At 39.6% G+C, this 20,282-nt stretch overlaps 1 protein-coding gene across 1 annotated transcript in view; it reads right to left on the reverse strand.

Moving 5' to 3' along the window:
- The window catches only part of CDH23 (cadherin related 23), a 782,513-nt gene that overhangs the window by 52,423 nt on the left and 709,808 nt on the right, over window positions 1-20,282 (reverse strand). Inside the window, exons 40-47 of the mRNA XM_018553073.1 lie at window positions 18,273-18,392; window positions 15,386-15,566; window positions 11,251-11,384; window positions 7,965-8,174; window positions 6,258-6,365; window positions 5,727-5,829; window positions 2,635-2,760; window positions 258-461 (exon numbers count right to left, since the gene is read on the reverse strand). Coding sequence (XP_018408575.1) covers window positions 258-461; window positions 2,635-2,760; window positions 5,727-5,829; window positions 6,258-6,365; window positions 7,965-8,174; window positions 11,251-11,384; window positions 15,386-15,566; window positions 18,273-18,392 — 1,186 coding nt within the window. The remainder of the gene's footprint in view (window positions 1-257; window positions 462-2,634; window positions 2,761-5,726; window positions 5,830-6,257; window positions 6,366-7,964; window positions 8,175-11,250; window positions 11,385-15,385; window positions 15,567-18,272; window positions 18,393-20,282) is intronic.

The raw sequence follows: 20,282 nt of genomic DNA on the forward strand, positions 1-20,282 counted from the left end.
CCGTAAAACCCCCTACTACAAATTACTAGCACAGCCAGTATTTCTCTTCAAATCTGCCTCAGATCAGCTAAGATGACGAAAAATAAGACAAAAATTTAGATTGAGATTGTGATCCCAGTGAGATTGTGGGCCACAACAAAGCAACTGTGGTATGATCCACTGCAGTGTACAACAATATCTCTCATTTTTGGCCACATTTAGCTATGTAAATGACAAAAATGAGCCATCTGTGATAAGTGGCTAACAGAGTAACTTACCTGGAAGACTATTTTCCCTAAGGCGCACACTAACACTCTGTGGGCTAAAGACAGGTCTGTTGTCATTAGCATCCAGTATTGTTAAGACAAGTGAGGCTGTGCTATTTAACTTCCCAATATCTTCTGCCACGAGTGTTAGATTCAGCACAGGAACAGAGGACGCTTCCCTGTCTATAATTCTGCCTGATTTCACAGCCACAACACCTAAAAGACAATACTCTGATTAATGGCATTGGCAAAATCAAATAGGCATATGCAAAAGAATTACACATGTAGCCCCCATCACCTTCTGTGAGGTGGCTACTAGACATTTAGTGATAGCCAGGGCTGTAGTCAGCCTGGCTGGATTATATTGGCAGTTATCTGGTTAATTCCAGGTGTCTGGCATTGACTGTATACCCCTGGGCAGAGTATGACTTTGTCATATTGTGGGACAGCCAATAAGAAATGCTATAGTGTGTGTACAGTACAACAGCCAATCACTGGGTTTCTCTCAACCAGTGGTGCATGCTGGGATAGGGTACATATAATGGAGTGATTTGCCATGTGCTCAGACTAGCTGGGACCAGCCATGGATTAGAGCTGGGTGCTGTTCAGCCTGCCCCCCAGGCTAGGCCCAAGGCCTGGGGTGGGCATAGGCCGGTGTGAGGGAATTCTTTTCCTAGGCCTCCAACACGGAGGAGGTCTGTGTTGCTGGAGAGGAAGAGACCCAGGACCAATGATGGCTCATGAAGTATCCTGGAACTCAAAGGGCTTCAAGAGTATGGCCGATGTCTTGTTGAGGATCTATATTTATCCTTGCTCATCTGCTACTCCAAATGCCTCCCAAGTGGATCTACACTGATATGCCAACCATGTCCGGTGAGTCTGGAGCCTATGTCTGTTACACCCTGGAAGCTTAGAAAACCTATACCCTCTCTCCTCCTGTAAAGATGTTCAATAAAAGGTTATTCTGCATTATACTACTGCAGTGGACATCAGCTATTGTGAGCACTAGAAGAAGGGCGGTTAATGCTAAGGGGTGGGCAGCTGAAGATCATACCCAAGACAATGAACCGGGCATTCAGCGGCTCCTTCGGGGGTGAGCACTACACACATTTAAAATCATTATTATATCTAATATAATTGATAGTTAAATAGTAAAGCCCAGCTGTACTATGAAATGTATCCTTTAGCAATACAGACTTTTTATGAACAACCTGAGTATAAGACCCCTAGCAAAAATCATTCATATATTATAACATGTAAGGGTACCAGACTAGAAAGGAATATAATGTTGTGAGACTTCTATTGGACTTTAACATTAAACTTTATTTTAGGCCTTAATCTTGTGGTGATGAAATAATGGAGGATAAGGGGATAAATGGTTTCTCTTCCCCCATTAATGCCCAGGTAATTGATTGTATTTCCCGTAAAAAAAAAATCTGTTCCCCTTTTTATTTACTTCATTACAATATCTGTCTAATAGGGATAGTTTAATTCTTATATGCCCACTTTCATTTCCTCCCCCATGATGTGGTCCTTATACAAAACCTACCCTATGAATCTGTAAGAATTGTGTTAGGTGGTCTTATCAGCCTACATCGAACCAGCTTTCGTTTCTCCTATTTTATAAAAATGCGTTAGTGATTTAGCAGTGAGAACTCACATTATTTAACATAATTCCATTGCTTCTTACCTGTCCCCACTCCATCCTAAAACAAATGTGGCTATACTTACACTTTTTATTATACAGCATATTATAAAGCTTTATTTAGTTTACATAATTTTCTGCATTAGATATAATTAGGGAAATGGGGATTTAAGGTTATTGGGGTGTTAAGGTTGACCTTTAGCCATATACCATACCTTATTCCTATTTTCTTTCCTAGTCTTCTGGCAGTGACCATGTTTACTAAGGGCAGATTAGTAAACATCTACTAAGGGCAGATTACTAGCTCCCCATTTACTTCCTGAAACTCTGGCACATGTGACTAGACATGTGACTAGGACCTGTGACCAATGCACATCATATCAAGGGAGGGAAATGCCTTTCCCTGAGATCTCAAAATGAGATTTCCCAGCACTGCTATGCTGATGTAACCTTCCCAGGATGCAATGCGTTTGGCACCTACATCATCATAATTTCAATGACAAGGCAATCCCAGTGTGCATTGCTTTGGCAAACTGAAGTAATTTTGCCCTTTTAAAGCAGGGAGTGAATGCTCTACAAGTGTAAGTATTTCAAAATCACAGCATTTCTCACCTGACATTTCTTTGTTATTATTTATCATGATACAAAGAAGGATGCATTGGTAGAATTTGATTTTTGAATGTAAAGGTCCACTTTAATTCCCTCCAAATAATACAAATGCTATTTAATTAAAGTGAGTCATACCTGTGCTGCTGTTCATGATAAACAAATCCATCTGGGAACCGAGAAGTCGATATGACACCACAGCATTTACTCCTATGTCATTGTCTATAGCTAGAATAGGCCCATTAAGGACAATGATGGGTGTTCCTAGATCAAACAGGAGAGTCAGAAAACGTAAAATGTATTTATTGATCACTTTAATGATAACCATCTCCCAGATCCCCTTCCCCTTTCCCAACATATTGCACAACGTTCTGTGACAAACATCAGCAAATGAATGAGACAAGATGAGGCCAAGTGACACATGTTTAGTGATGGCTCAGGCTGTTGCAGCCCTAGCAGACTGAATAGACCCTCATAGTCCTAAACTCCTGAAGGAAAGAAAAGACACAGTGGTTAGTTTGTCTACACTCTGTATGAATCTGTAAAACAATATCAAAGTTAAATACTAAGGACGAATGTATTAAGATTAATTATAGAGCTCCTTTGTACCAGTCTAAATAAAGAGACAGCTACACCTAAATGCCTGTGGTGGATTTTTGTATGAACATTCATATGAACAATCATGTCACAACATTTGACAATGCTATTAAAGACTTGAAATTTAGTTTGATCTCAACATTCCATTTTGGAACGAATGGAGTTTCCCAAATGAAAACCACAGTTTCTGTTAGAATTTTTCCTTTTATAAATCAAATCCATCCTGCTCCTTCCATTTTTTTCTCTAAAACGATTATCAATAAGAGTTGAACAGCTCCTGGAGAGACCAACAGATTTAGCTGCCTCATATTCCACCTCAGATAGTGAAGAGGACTTCCGTCCCTATTGCTAGGAAGCCATATCTGATGGCAACATGTTTCGAAAGTTCACTTCCTTTTTTTAAGACTACAGAGTGGCAGTTAAAAAAGAAAAACCTGTACACTCTTTAAATTCAAACAATTCAACCTCAAATACTATGTAACTATGTAACTATGTAACATACCAGCAAACTAATGAAAAAAAAGAAAAATTAAAGCAGTTTAAAATAACAAATACAATAAGTATCTAATTATAACAGCACAGTGGCAAAGTGGTTATCACTTCTGCCTTGCAGCACTGGGGTCCCTGATTCGAATCCCAGCCAGGTCACTATCTGCAAGGAGTTTGCATGTTCTCCCTGTGCTTGCTTTGGTTTCCTCCGGGTACTCAGGTTTCCTCCCACACTCCAAAAACACGCTGGTATGTTAATTGGCTCCTGCCTAAATTGTCCCTGTATGTATGCATGTGAGATAGGAACCTTAGATTGTAAGCTCCTTGAGGGCAGGGACTGATGTGAATCTGTAAAGTGATGCATAAATTGTTGGCGCTATATAAATACCTGTAATGTAAAAAAAAAGGAAAACCTTTAAAACAACCCTGTAAGCTTACACACACAGATGAGAGTGCCCTGCAAAAGAAAAGCTCCTATACTTACCTCTCCGATGGTCTGTGTCCCCTACCCTTTCAGTTTCAGTGCCGCAGCCTCTGTCAATGTCTTCTAGCATTGGACACTTCAGCAAGTGTCGATGCCCATGTCCCCTGCCACATGCTGTGTTTTCCCTTCTGCAAACCTCAACATCAATGTTGAGTGTGGTTATGATGTTGGGGTTGGAGAAAGAAATGATGGCACGTGGTGTGGGACACAGGCATCCATCACTCCTGAAGGTGTTGAAGGCAGAAGACACTGACAGAGGCTGCAGTGTTGGAACCAAGGAAGGGCTTAGGACAGGGCTCAAAATTTCAAGTCCTGAGCTACTATCCAGGCCTTAAGAGTTACTCGCCACCAGTTGCCCCACCTAACCCCAACCCTGCCTCGGCCTTAACTCCGCCCCTAAACCCACCCTCTTAAATTATCTTATGAAATTACACTTTTAAATGTTGAAGGCAGAATAAAGTTACAAAAATAAATATTAACAACAACAATATTAAGATAAAGCAATGTAAACATTGTGGCCCTCCACATCCCCACATATAAAATAAATACCCTCCCCCCTGTTCTCTGCCTCCCCCAAAACAGATGGAAGAATAAAAATAGGTGAAAAGAAATGAGTAAAAAAAATTGAAAACAAAAGAAGAATAAGACAATGAAACTCAAAACATGTATATCTCCTAATCCTCATTTAAACCATGAAGCTGTAAATTTCTGAGAAAGATAAACCAGTATGTTTCTCTCTCACACAGCTTCCTAAATATGAAAAGTGAAGGTTCTCTTTGTGTTTATTACCTTCAAGGGGGCTTCCAGATTCTGATAAGCCCCACCACAGACCCTCAAGGTGAGAGGTAAACAGCAGTGCCGAGGAACCGTGCCCCTGACCACTTCTGATTAAGCATGTTTTAATAAAAAATGTGATGCAGATGATTGCAATACTCAGGATTTCAACAGAGAATGTTCACATTAGAGGTGAGGAGATTAAGGGGGGATATGATTTCCATGTACAAAATGTTTAATGGTGGTAGCAACATTAGCGATAAACTGTTTAAAATTAACTCCGTTACAAAAACTAGAGGCCATCACCTAAAATTGATGGAAAAAAAATTCCAGCACAAGGGGCGAAGGGGGTTCTTCACAGTAAGATCAGTTAGGGTCTGGAACTCACTGCCACAGGCGGTGATTTCAGCAAATAATGTGGAATTGTTCAAGAAACTTTTGGACGATTTCTTAAGGGACCGTAATATACAGGGGTACGGGTACTCCTAGAATGAGATCCTAATAGGTTGGACTTGATGGACTAATGTCTTTATTCAACCTCAAATACTATGTAACTATGTAACAGAGGATTAAAATGAGCAGAAAAAAAAAGTAGCAGCAGCCTGAATTATATACAATATACTCCACAGTCTTTTGTTCTGTTCTGTGTTTTGTAACAAAAACTTAGTAAACATCACAGAAAATCAGTGTGTAAAAGGATAATCAGTAATATAGAACTTTATTATTTTAACCGTATGTTCAGATCAGAACTTAAAGACCCTTCACATCATGTAATATAATATTCAATTTGTGATTATCAAACATTTAAAGAAAAAGACGTAATCCCATATAAAATCATAATAATATATATTGTATACCAATATGATGCAATGGTGTTCTAGAGTACCTGCTGGGGAGTTCTCCATGATCTCCGCTTGATATGATCCTTGGGAGAACACTGGCCTATTGTCATTCTCATCTGATATGGTCACAATCAACAGGTCAATGTCCTGGACAGAGAAACCGTATTAGTCTATGTTCAAATAGAAAAAGAGGGATTAGCTTTCTTAAAAGAAATTTGTGCTGGGAATTAGAAGGAGAATGCTATTGCTCACCTCCTTCATAAAATGCCAGTTTCCTGGCTGCCTCTGGTATCAATATTTCACTAACCTGGAACAAGCATGCAGATCAGGAAAGTCAAAGTAATACCAGAACTCCTGATTTGTATATTGTTCTCTTTCAGTGAGTGCACTGAGGACACTGGATCTGTTTGACAGCTAAAGCATGTCATAAGGCAAATGCATCTAATAAGACACATTATTATATGCGTGTAGGGTTAGAGACGCAGGTTACCCTGCCTTTTTTTATTTCTTTTTCACAAATGCCTGTACAGATAACATAACATAGTATATACATTTACAATCTTGATCAAAGCTACCTTTCTAGAATTCCGGGCATTTTCTGGATTATCCTTCACAGTTACTGTGAGCTTGTACTCTGAAATTTTCTCTCTGTCCAGGAGACGATTCACATAAACTATTCCAGTCTAAAGGTCAAAGAAAGACAACACAGACAAAAAAATGTAAAGTAAAAAATAACTGTATGATTGACATTCCCCGCTTGTTTCCATTCATTCAGAGGAGGCAAATTAAAGTGACACTAAACTCAGAAATTAACATGGTTGTTCACAAAAGAGTGACGCGTTTGGAGAAGGCAGGAGAAGTGAACGATCTAGGATAAAATAACTGATTTGGAAAAATTATCCAATTCAGTTATGTACCCTTTTGTGAATAACCAGTAAATCTTAAAAATACATTCATGTATCTTAACTATTAGCAAAAATGTAATAATCTATTTGTGTATCACTCAGCTGTAGATCCTGAAATCATCTCTGAATTCATGCTTACACCGACCTTCCTTCTTAAGAGTGGCTACTTTTGTTCCTCATGGTCCCTGTGTGTGTTGTAAAGTAGCCACCGCTCCAAGCTCACTTCCGTGATGGACTACAATCTCACATTTAGTTTACTAAATTTATATTGACGTTATAGTCTATCCACGAGGACCATAGGGAACAATCGTAGCCACCCTCCAGAAGGAAGGACAGTGTTGGCAACAATTCAGAGATAATCTGCAGCTGAGTGATCCACAAATAGGTTCCATTTTTGTTAATAGTTTACATTTTTGTTAATAGTTAGGGTACTTGAAGGCATTTTTAAGATTTAACTCCTGAGTTTAGTGTCACTTTAATCTGGATTTATAGTAAAGTTATTAGAATGTCTTTGGATAATATAGCAATCCTTAGCCTAGGTCCTAATGCCTATGCTGAAATATATTTTTCTTCATTATCTGTTATCCCCAACCATCAACTATGAGTATTTAGAAATAATTAGCTTACGCATGCTCTACGATACACCCCAGCCCCCATTCCCCCCCCCCCTTTCTTTTTTTTCGTTTTTCTATTTATCTTCCTTAACCCAGCCTGTACTACAGTCCTCTCTACCTTTATTCCGCTGTTCCTTCCCCTCTATCTCTCTACTTTGCCTCTTTAAACCCTTGGCTAGTGCTGGTCTGTACAATTGGATTGGCCCACACACCTACAGGATGGTGGATTATAACTGTTGAATGTCAATATCACCTAATGCACACTGTAATGGTTATCATAACTCTGATGATCTGTTATTCAACACCTGATAACGCTATGGATTATGTGTGCCTCCCAGTCCACCATCTGTAGTGGAGGCATTATGCTTTGCTCTTTTTTTATATGCCAATAAAAATCTATTGAAATAAATTTAAAAAAAATAAGCTTGAACACGGTTAAACATAGCCATAGTGTAATACTGAAACATAGAAAAGTTATTTAGGAAACCTAATCAGCTTCACAAGATACCATGTCCCTTAAGGTCTAAGTGATGAGAAGGTCAGATGGTTATTCTGTCTATTACCAATGAAAATGTGAACATGAATAAGATGTATATTATTTTTTGAAGTGCTTACAAGCTAATTCCATCTAGTTTAACTAGATCATACACATCTGATCGTGAATATTATTCCATAACTACCATTTCACCTCTAAATAGAAACATCTTTCAAAAAAGGCCACTCTATATTTAATCTCTTATTTATCAGATCGATGTAGACTTACATTTTCATTGATGGAAAAAGAGTTTTCAATATTCCCTCCTGTTATATTAAAGGTCAGAAGGGCATTACGGCCAGCATCAGCATCACTAGCAAGAATCCGGGTGATGGGGGTTAATACTGGTGTGTTTTCACTGATGGTTATATTTACTGGAAGATTGAGGAGAACGGGATCGTTGTCATTAATATCCAACACTCGCACTTCCACAATGGCCTAATATGGATTTAAAACAAATAAGACAAATTAGCAATACAAATCAGAAATACCATAAATCAAATGTACCTTACGAGATCCCGCTCTTCCTACACTAAATGCTCTACCACTTGGGTGCTACTAACAACAATAAAACTCCCCTTTACTCACTTGGTACTAGCTGCAGATTTTGAAACCTATACAACTGCATGTGTCTGTAGTTGCCTGCGATTCTCATGAAAGTTTGTAAAGTGCTTTAACTGGTAAAAGCGGATTCTTCACTGCCCAGCCCACATTCATACATGTAGCAAACCCAGATTCATTATTATATAAAGTTATCAACAAAATAACACCCAAAAAAAAACACATGTAGAAGCAAACATCATTGAAAAAATACCTAATATCTAATAGCTAAACTATTTAAGCTATGTGGAATAATGCTATCTGAAATGTATAAAACACTCCATAAAAGCACCATAGAACAATGTACTGCACAGAGAAGTGCGTTAACAGAGGGACATAAAGGGCATTTACTCCACTCCTGGAAGGACATATGACTCACCAAGCAAGCAAGTAAAGTAGTTTGACTGTGATAATATAAGGACAGCCATAGAAGGCCCAATAATACTAAGTGCTGGGTCCAACAACAAGGCCTAATTCTTCACTCTGAGCAAAGTTACACACATGCCTCATTAGTGGGCTTTTGATGCTCCGAAGACTTGCTTTTGGATGGGCAGATATTTCCCGAGCTGCTATCCTTGGAAAACATCTGCCCTTCTAAGGCCATCTAAAGAAGCCTTTTGACATCCTGCCTTACAGTTTTGTAGTGCCTTGAATTAAAATGATCCAAAACATCCTTGCACAATTTAAAAATATACCCAATACATTTGTTTAATCTTAAAGTTGAACTAGGAAAAGAAAACAGTTTTTACCTCTCCACCTGTCCCCAAGCAATCTATAATTATTTTTTTAAACAAAGTTTCTATGATTCACTTATCAAAAACAGAGAAGGAGTGCAGCAACCTGGTGCATTAAACTTGGATGAGCATCTTATACTGTGCTACAATTGTGAGTGTAATTTTGTTATACATTGTTTCACCATTTTCTACCCAGTTAATGCACCCGGTTGCAGTGCTCCTTCTCTTTTTTTGTTTTGTGCCAATTTGCAGGTGACCTCTACCTGACATACCAGGAGTAGCACGTCAAGCTTTGTCCATTTCCCTCTGTCCAAGTTTCCCCACGCACTCTGTCACCACAGATAGTGCGCTTGTGCCACTAAAGATTATTTCTTAATTTCTTCTTTTTTTATGATCCACTTATACTTACCTTAATCCATGCTCCAATCTTCAGAACTGCAGAGTGGGAGGGTGCCAGGAGCACCCACATCCCATCCTGATGAAGTGGACATAGACTTAGAATTCAATCAAATGGTCCTGCACAGATTACAGTAAAGGCGTTATGACGTCATTGTGAGTGGGGCAGCAACAAGACTGGTTTGCTGCGTATAGAGAGGCTTCAGCTAACTGGTTGCCTTCATCAAAATCAGCACAGCAAACAATGATACAAAGGTGAATTAGGGTAATTGTAAGTCATAGAAACTTGATAGATTGCCTGGCAGCAAGTTGTAACGATTCCTGTGAGCCCGATGGCGAGTGTTGGATCTCAGCTGCGGAGGTAAGTGGAAATGGTTCAGGAGGGAGGTTCACGGTAACACTTTAATTCAGTGAGTGCAGTCGGAACCCCTTACACATCATACACCATTTATCCTGGGAGTATTGAGTTGGATTTGTGTTGTATAGTCACACCCTCAATTATATAGCATTGGGGCCGTGTTGTGATTTGTAGTTCGATGCCTTAGTTGCTTCACTAAGGACCGAACTAGTCTTTCTCATATGGTTGAGGAATTAACAGTCCAGGGTATATGGTGCAGCAGTGGTTGAGGAGAGAGCCAGTTATCTTCACTAAGCCCAATATGAGTTACATGCAGGTGACACCAACTATGGCTAAGCAGTAATCATGAAGCAGATAGCAGAAGAGCAGAGAGGATGCAATATGAGACTTCCCCACAAGGTGGCAGTACCAACACTTCCCCTGTATATAGTATGGCAGTGATATACTTGCTGTTTGGTGAGAGTCCAGTCAGGGGAAGTGTAACTGTTTCTTGGTGCTGGGGGTAGCTGGAGGCTGGATCGATGGATCACTGGTTCCAGAGGCTGGTCACAGGGTCTCTGCTCAAGTTGAGGGTTCCTAATAGCTTGCTCGACGTACTATTTTGCTAGAACGTCGAGCAAGTGTTCAGCCTCAGTTTAAATAGGCAGAGGCAATTGTTGGGGGCGGAGCCGGAGACGAGACCCGACCCGAACGTCTCCTAGCAACGGGACGCCGCCGGGCCTCCTCCGTCGCGTCACACTGCCTGTGAGAGGAGAGGAGGAGCGCTGCGGAACGGCCGCCCGTCGCCTAGCAACTAGACGCCGATGACGGGGCCGTCCCTGCGCTGGCCTCAGAGTCCGGAACAGCCTGTGTTCCTGACCCAAGTGATGATTAACATTAGTTAGCTCTAATCCATCCAATCCTGTTCACACACCTAACATGATCTTCCACAAACATTTCACATCTGTAATTTTGCAATGTTCATTTTATTGGCAATATAAACAATAAATCCTGTTTTACGAAGGTAGTAGAGACACAATAGTAATATTTATTCTGCGCTAAAAGTGACCATGACTAGCTTAATCTCTGCTGCTTGGAGAGATATCACTTAGTACATGGATGTACTGATGTGATGCATTCATTGATGCTGATGCTATCATTGTGCAAATAAAGGAAGAAAAAACATTTCTATTTCCATTTCAGTATTTCCTGAAGATATATAAAAGGCAATACAGAGAAAAATACCTTTCAAAAAAGCAACTGTGGACTTTATTTTTATGGTAACTGGAATTTCAGAGCATGAGCTGCTTTTAAAGCATTCGAAAGGTGACAAGACCTGCACTTAATACAACACATGAAATGCAGCTTCTGCTATGTACAAACACTGGGAATACTACAATTCATTTCTAATTAGCAGTATAAAGTAACTATGTAGAAACCACTTTACCGTAGAGCTGAATGGAGGATTGCCCCTGTCCTTTGCCATGATGGTTATATTGTAGAAAGCAATGTTCTCTCGATCAAGTTCATAGTCCTTTCGAACTCTCAAGTCTCCTTCTACCGATGATATTACAAACTCCCCTTTTATAGACAGCAGAAAAAAAAGAGCGTCTTTCAACTAACTCATCTTAATTAAACATTAAAGTCATTTACTGAAAGTAAAACTCTAGGTAAACAGCAAAATGCACCGTGGAAATGCATGTATGTGAACTGCGTTACATGCCAATGGGTACCAGGTACCACTGCCGGACAGAGCAGAGACTTCATTTTTTTACCAAAGTTATACAATACAGTTTGGTCTAGAACCCCCATCTAGCCTTCTGATTGGACAATAACATAGTAGTAGTGTACCAGTGAAGCCATTCCTGTGCTCTCTTACCCCGTAAGATGCGCAGACAGCACTCTGCAAAGTGACAGTGTGCCGCCCCTGCGTGCCGCCCCTTCCCTCAGAGTTTTGCAGAATGTAGCACCATATTCAGGTACTTATATTATTTGTAGTTGAATGTACCTGGACTAAATGCTATTATTATTACAGTGACAATATGCTTATAAGCAGATGATAATGAAGTTACCTTAGATTTGCAATTGTTCCCAATGAATGCTCATTACACAGGCTTGCAAGATATTTTGGTGACTCTAGCACATACTGGTATCTAAAATGGACACATTATTTTTCCACAACACAAAGCATAAGGAAACAAGTCATTACATTAGTCCCAGGCACCCCGGCTCAGACAGCCCACTGAGGACATTGGACAGAGCAGGACTTAGCTTGGGGTACTAACTTATTGTGCAGCCCAGAAGCTCCTGGTTGCATCTCAGAAAATATTCATGTGTATAAGTGGATATGTAATGATCTTTTATTTCCAAATAAGACCCCTAGTGCTTGACATGGAGGCTTCTCACTCTCCAGGAGTAGAGCCTTACAAGTTCATCATGAGGAAAAACCTTTGCAATTGAATTACACCAGTACCCAAAGTACTTGTATGTACCTCAAGGACTCACTGAATTATCATGCATAATGCACTCCACTCTGGGCATTTATGGACACCCTGTTACTGTGACAATATTAGGTACAATTGTTGGTTGCATAGGAAGGTTTGAGTGTTTCCTCTGAAATAGATGTTACAGTAAGAGAACTGTGTTTGTTACATTTTTAAAAAAATATATTTTTGCGATTATTAACACTGACGTTACACAATCTGGTTGCACAAACACGGAATAAAGAGAACAACTATGATCATTTCATATTTCTTGTTTTATGGTAAAACAAAACCATTAGTTCCCATTTTACTATTTATCAAAACAGCACTGTTGTGTAGTTACATGTCTGATGTTTGCCTATGGTATACATTGTTAAAGCCGAACACAGGGACAGGCAAATCATGCAATGCTGTACTGAAATTAATTTTATACCATTTTTGGGGACAGATAGAGCTTTCTTTTGGTGGTATTTAATCACCACTGGGGTATTTATTTTCTATTATATAATGAAACATTATACCAACATACCAACATTTTTCCCTTTACTATGTTAGAATTTTTTTTATCATTACCCAATTTTTTGGTAAAATATCAAAGACTGGGTTATGTCGGGTAAATAGACACCAAACATGTCAAGCCTTAAAATTGTGTTTGCCCATGAAGCCGCAAAAACGTAAATACCCCAAATTTCCCATAGGGGACACTTTAAACGCTTTTACCATTCATCAGTATATTGCTAAGAGTGATTAATGGCTCTAAAATTATTGCTCTCCGTTCACGGCGATATGTAACATGTGTAGCACAATTGTTGTTTTCGCATGTAGGCGGACCGACGCGTGTTTGCATGTGTATGTGCGATGGCCTTTAAAAAAAAAAATTTGCATTTTTTTTTCTTATATGTTACTTTCATCTTTTTTATTGTTAAACACTTTTTTTTTTTACACTAACCTTATTGCTATTACATAGGGAGATAACAAGCCCCCTATGTAATAGCAGATAGGGTGTGACAGGCCCTCTCTATGGAGACATATTGTCACCTAGGGACCCCAAAGAAGCTGAGGAAGCAGAGATCTGCTTCCCCAGCTTCTTCTCCTAGCTCTAAGAGCTGGAAAATGTAAATAGTGACACTGGAAGTGATGTAATACACATCACATTCAGGTCCAGTGATCAGAGGAGAGGTCAGCCGCTGCCCTGGGCTCCTCATGGGGATAGCGGAGTCTGGGGAAACCGACGGCGGCGACGGTACAAATTATCCGGCACAAAAAAAAAAAAAGCCCCCAAAAAACCCCACAAAAAAAGCATCAATCGCGGTACAACCGCTGCAAAATCGTGGCATAAAACATTGCACCGCTGGTGTGAACTAAGCCATAAGGACTGGTAGCCTGCAATAAATAGAACTTGTGTTCTTGGGTTAAGGTATATGTTAAGCTACAATACATTTAATTGTATAAATGGTTTTACTAATATACACAACCACTGATCTGTACAAACCGTGAAACAAAAAACACAAAATGATAAATAAATGATGCCTCTAGCTTCTGAAATTTCATGAGCCACAATCATGAATAGATCAATTAGCTGTAAAGAGTAATTTGCAATGCAAAGCAAAATGTTAGCACCACACACACACACACACACACACACACACACAGAAAGGGGTCTATTCACGAAGCTGCCGAAGGATCTAGCCGTAGCTTCGGCCGATCCTTCGGCTAGCTTCGGCCCCAGGACCTCTTCGGTTCAGTAGAACCGAAGGGGTGCTGTGCGGGCTATTCACTATAGCCGGTACAGCTCCCGAACATGGCAGAGCGGCTCAGTCGAGCCGAACGCATATGCATCGGCTCGGCTGAGCCGTGCTGAAAGCCGAATTTTCTTTTTTTTGACAGCAGCAGACCCGCCGGACAATAGGAAACTATTGGGCGGAGCTAGCTGTCACTGCTAGTTCCGCACAATCACTTCTAGTAAGATGAACTGGAAGCAAAAACAAAGTTATTTCCAATTCCAATACCTCCCACATAATGGTTAATTGTTTATGGTTAAAGTGACATTAAGGCATAAAAATGTTTTCCCTCCCCCCAATGTTAATTATTATAGTATATACATTCACCTTAAATGATGTCTCTTAATGCGATCTTCTTCTTCTTTCCTGTAATTTTCAGTTGTCCCTCCAGCGCTGCTGCAGGTCTCCGATCCAGCGTCAACTCCTCTGTCCTTGCTGGCACTTCCTGTCCCGCGGTGTCTGCATGCGGGTGCACGCCGTCCATAGACTTACCTTGTGTCTCTCCTCATCTCCCGGCCAAAAACCTGAACTGCGCATGCACCCGCCCCAAGATCCTTTGCGGCCGGCCGGCATTTTTCAGATTTTTGGATGGGAGCGCGGGGTTAAGACACAGGTAAGTTTTAACCTGTTTGAAAGGGTTTTTTTTTTTTTAAGTTTTTGCATATATCTACTGCTTGCTAGCAGTAGATATATGCAACAACACCTGAGGGTTTAATAACCCTTTAACTCCATATGTACAGTGGAAGAGTGAGTGTAGCTACCCAGGGACAGGAAGTATGTTACTGGCAGGATCATCAGAGGAAAATAAAAGGAAAAAAACTAAGAAAAGGAAACTAATGCAGCGACCACATTTAATGACTGTTAAACTGCAATATAATAAATTTTTGTTTTTGTGTTTAGATACATGTTAAAAATAGCATAACCACTTCAGCTATCAAACCTATTCACCTCTGTGTGGCCTAGAGCATTTTTTACATTTCTGCTATTATACAGGATAACAAATTAATACAAAATATTGTTTCTTTTTTGAACACGCAAGGCTTTCTTCTGGTGATTGTCTTGTGAAATGATTTTATTTTTTATGTAATCCAAACAAAAAAAGTACATTTATTTTCCTTTGATCAGTGTTAGTTAAAAAAAATTGTGTTACTGTAGATAAAAAGAACACATTTTATTCTATAATTTGTCATGCTCAAAATGACACTAAAATTATGATTCAGATACAAAGCATTGCAAAGTTATTCAAAAAGAAATATATATATTTTTTCAGTGTTACACTTTTTTATTGTGACAATCTCCGAGAAAAATATACACTTACCAAGGATATCACCACCTACAATGCTGTATTCTACTTGGCCATTGAGACCAGCATCTTTATCTTCAGCTTTAAAGGTTGATACTCTAGGACCAGGCTGCCCTTCGGTGATATCAAAAGGACCCTCATATGATTTTGGAAAGGTTGGCCAGTTATCATTGATGTCATTAACATTGACCAACACCTGTAAAAAAATGCATGCATTTTAAATCTTATTATAATGATAAAGGTTGAAACTTAGTTTGCTAAAGCATTGTGTACCATAAACAACTGATATGTTTTTTGTTTTAGAAAAGACTGCTTTCATCATATTTTCATCCTTCTTGCACCTCAGTGCTACTGATGCCCTCCATTCTCTTTGCAAACATTTCCTGGCTACCTGCATGCACTACAGCTGTACATCATTGCTGCACATCATTGCTGCACATCATTGCTCAGGGCAGGTTTCCTGATGATATGAAATGGTGGAACATGTATGTGCAATGTCTTGGCATGGGTGCTTGTAGTATCAATTGGGAGAGAGTGTCACATAGCGACAAAGCAGGAAAGCAACTGGGAGACAGGGATTGAGCATTGTCAGCTTATAGCAGGAGGTTCCTGAATAAGTAAGGATTGCAGGTTTATTAAAATCTTTAAAGAAAGCTGCACATTTGAAAAATGTACTTTTGAAATTACATTAAAGTGATACTAAAGTTTCCTGCAGAATCAGTTGGTCTCCTGAGCACTGGTCCTGATATCCTGTTTTAGGGTGGTTCTTTTCCCATGCAGGGTCCTATGGAGCCACCCTTGTGTGCGCTGTGTGTCTCCACAAACAGCCAGGCACGGCAAGACATTCCCCTCCTCCCTGCTTCCCCTTTCCCCCTCCTCCCTTCACCAAGCCAGTAGACGGATGGCTGCTGAAGACTGCGCTGTCCCTTATGAATTTGCACTGGACAGGAAGTTCAGGGAAGTAGAGCTGAGAGAGTTGGAGCCAGTTGTTCAGAAACATGATGACTGTAAGTTTTTGGGCAAAAATATAAAGAAATACTTTGCTGGGCAATCGATATTTGTTTGATCTGGATACATTATTGAAAAGAAGTTTGAGACAGAGCTTATACGGGATTTAAATGATTCGATTTAAATATACTTTAAGCTTACTCTCTACAGTCCTTGGCGACCCTAATTTTATAATAATATTGATTATTAGAATTGGCCAATAGCTGCACTGAAATCAAGGGCACAACACACTTGAAGATTCTTTATAAAACTTTCACCTGGCAGATACCGTTTACACAGCACTAGTGCACCTAGATGGTGCTGACAAGTATAGGCAAAGTATACATGAGTCCTGTGATGTCCTGCATGACATCTGTTGTAATTTATTTCATTGGCATTCTAGCAAACACAAAGGAGATTAGCACTATGGGTTGAATGGTAAATGTATAATTAAACCTATAAAAACATAAAGCTTACAAAAATAATAAAATGTTTTAAATAAAGGATCACCATCAAAGTTGTGATGGGTTAAATACACAGTTTTAGTTTGCGATGTTATCTAAAATCAAAATCAAAAAATGTCTGAATAATTTAAGGACGAAAGGGGAGATATATTGGAGGCATGGGAAAAATACTTTTCCTACTTTTCCTGAAATGTATTCTTCTAAAGCAAACTGGTTGAGATCCAAACACAGAATGAACAGTTTTGTTTCAGGTCAATTTGGGTTTTTATTGCTTTCATTTTTCCGATCTGAAATTTGATTCTGTTCGTTATTTGGATTTCGGATCTGTGCGAACCGTGCCTGCAATGCAACCCCCCAACAGCCAAAAGAAACCCTTCTGATTGGCCAGAGAACAGTCACATGTCGTTTTGAGGAACATTTAGATCCGTTTGCATTCGGACTCATTCAAATTTAGAAATTCGGAAGCATTCGAATGTCCGAATTTAACAAAATTCATACGAATATCCATTTGGAACAAAACAAGATTTAGATGTCTATACTTGAGTATCCTGCTTCCCTGTGTGAGAGCCACTCCATAGACCACAATGTCTTCCTGTGGCCTCCCCATTGTCTATCTGGGCAATGGACACAGAGCTAAAAATATGAGTAACAGCCCTTCTATGAATTTCATTATACAAATTTTTCTTGTGATATAGTACAGTGGTACCTCGGTTCACGAACTTAATTGGTTCCACAATTCTGGTCGCGAACTGAAATGGTCGCGAACCGAAACACATTTTCCCATAGGGTTCAATGCAAATCAGGTTAATCCGTTCTGAACCATATTTAAAAAAAAAAAACATTTAACCACAAAAATATGAAACAAAGCACAGAAGAGTACAGTATGAAGAGAGTGAACACTATTCTTGTCACCTTCAATAACGCTCTGCACATCCTTGTCACCTTCATTAACACTCTGCACATTCTTGTCACCTTCATTAATGCTCTGCGCTTTCTTTTTCCCACCATGCTTGCTCTGCACTTTCTTGGGAGCCATGCTGGATTGAATACAGTAATACTGTACAGTACTGTGCTACAAAGCACACAAAAAAGCTTCACAGTAAGTGTCCACAGCCCTGTCTGCGACCACAATCTCGAGTACAGGAAGCCACGACCATGTGTCAGAGCGGGGAAGATGGCCGCGGTCGTGTTCATCACCCGAGGCAGAGTTCGCGAACGGAGGCAGAATTTTGATCCAAATTGTTTGTGAACAGAGGCGTTCGTGAACCAAGGTACCGCTGTATTTGGTTTTAGGCAAAGGAGTAAGGAAATCTGAGTTTGGGACAGGAGGGTGAAGAGGTCACAACTTTACAAAGCTGATGGCACACATGTATCTTTGGCATACTGTTAACCCATATCATTCACCTAGTTTGTTTTTTATTATTTTCCTACACAACCCCTTTCATGCATACCGTGGTAGTGGAAGTCAGGCTGCGTAGTACAATGGGACACCTATCTGTCGCAGTTACAATTAGAGTATATCGACCCAGACAGACTTCATAATCCAGTTCCTTCACAGCACGTATCAGACCCTAGAAACAAAATAATACATGGAGTACAGTTAAAATATTTTCTAAAACAAAAAGAGTTTAGCAAATTTAGCAATAGAATAGAGGTTTGAAGGGCTTGCATATCATTAAAAAATGAATAGCATGGGTAAACAATTATATATATTTTAGCCCTTGGTAGGAATAATGTTATAAGATATGAAGTGACTGGCAGTAAGCATGATGGAGCCCAACAATATATAATATGTATAGCTATTATTTTATGTACTTCTGCTAAAAAAAAAAGAAAAGAAAAGAAGAATAGTGTGTGTGTGTTCATAGTACCTTCCTTAAGGCTCCATTCACACATGAACAGTTTTCCACGCATATTCGGCCATACGAATACATGCAGAACTGTGCTAAAAATAAAAAAAACAATGCATTGCAATGTGCATTGTTCAGACTATTGTGGCGGTCTCGCAACATAGTACAAATGCAATTTTATGGGCGGATTCCGCACGTTCTGGCTATAGTAATAGCTGCAGACGTGTGCAATTCGCATGCATGTTAACATTTGCATGATTTAGTACCTCATGGTTTTCCGTGTGAATAACCACGTGCAAAATGCTACTGCTATATGTGAATGGAGCCATACTACCTTAGGACCAGCATGTTATGCCCCCTTCCTGTCCAGGCCATTTTTTTCTAATTTTAAAGCTGTGATACTTTGACAATGACATGGCCATGCAACACTGTACCCTGATTAGTTTTATTGGATTTTCTTTTAGACAAACAGAACTTTTCTTTTGGTGTATGTATTAACGAATTTGCTTTTGAGTTTTTTACTATACAACGGAAAAAAGAGTGGAAATTTTGTGGAAAAAAAAATAAAATAAATAATCGTTCTTTATAAGTCTAGGCCAATATATATTCTGCTACGTTGCTTTGGCACACAAAAATAAATACGTGAATACTATGTAGTCTGTGTGAAAATTATAAATTCTACAAAAAAGGTGTATATACAGTGTATATTTGAAATGCATCAACCCTGATGTTCTCACTGCCTATTGGAATTCTTCATCCCCTAAATTGCCAGGACAATACAAACACCCCCAAAATGATTCTATTTTGCAACACAGACACCGAACGTATTTAGTAAAAGCCATGGTGAGCATTTTGAAGTTCTAAATTTTATGCCACAATTTTTGGGAAACTGAAAAAAGTAAATGAAATCCCCCCTCCCCCTAAGTTGTAATTTCAATAAGATATTTCTCTTATACAGCTTGGGTATACAAAGAGTTACACCCCAAAATAGGGATAACACATTTATGAGACTTTTCGTCTACATATAAAGGTCCAAAACCCAAAGAGCACCTTTCAAGACTTTCAAGTAGCATAACTGATCTGACCCAGGAGTCTTTTGGTCTGTCAATCAAATAATGCTGTCTGCTGAGCCCTGAGGATAGCAGTGGCCTGTACCCCTGGCTCTCCACTCCCTATATGTTGGTACTATCTTCCTCATCCTCAATACCTGAAACAACAAATACTTGTGCATGACCAAGTTAATACTCCTGCAGTAAGTCAGTAATCATGTGATAAAATAATTCTGCTACCTCCTCATTAGCAGTTGCGGGGCTATGGGTAGGATAGCAGAAGAGGAGGAGGAGGAAGAAGAAGTGTGCGCATTAGCAGCAGTTGCAAACAACTGGCTACTCTGTGCCTGCAAGAGGCTAAAAGAGAAAGGCTTTGCCAGCCACTTAACTACATCCTTTGTATGCTCCCGTGTATAGTATGGCTACTCTAGATGGTCCTGCCCGACCACCTCTTAGTCCTGCAGAACCTCTGTGTGGAGAATCTCTGCCTCTCCTTTTAGGCCTTCCTGACATTTTTATTTGAGCAGATTTAAAAGAGAATTTTCTACATTAAAGGCAAAAG

The sequence above is a fragment of the Nanorana parkeri genome, unplaced genomic scaffold, assembly GCF_000935625.1.
Source record: "Nanorana parkeri isolate BGI_ZX_2015 unplaced genomic scaffold, ASM93562v1 scaffold108, whole genome shotgun sequence".
Lineage (NCBI taxonomy): Eukaryota > Metazoa > Chordata > Amphibia > Anura > Dicroglossidae > Nanorana > Nanorana parkeri.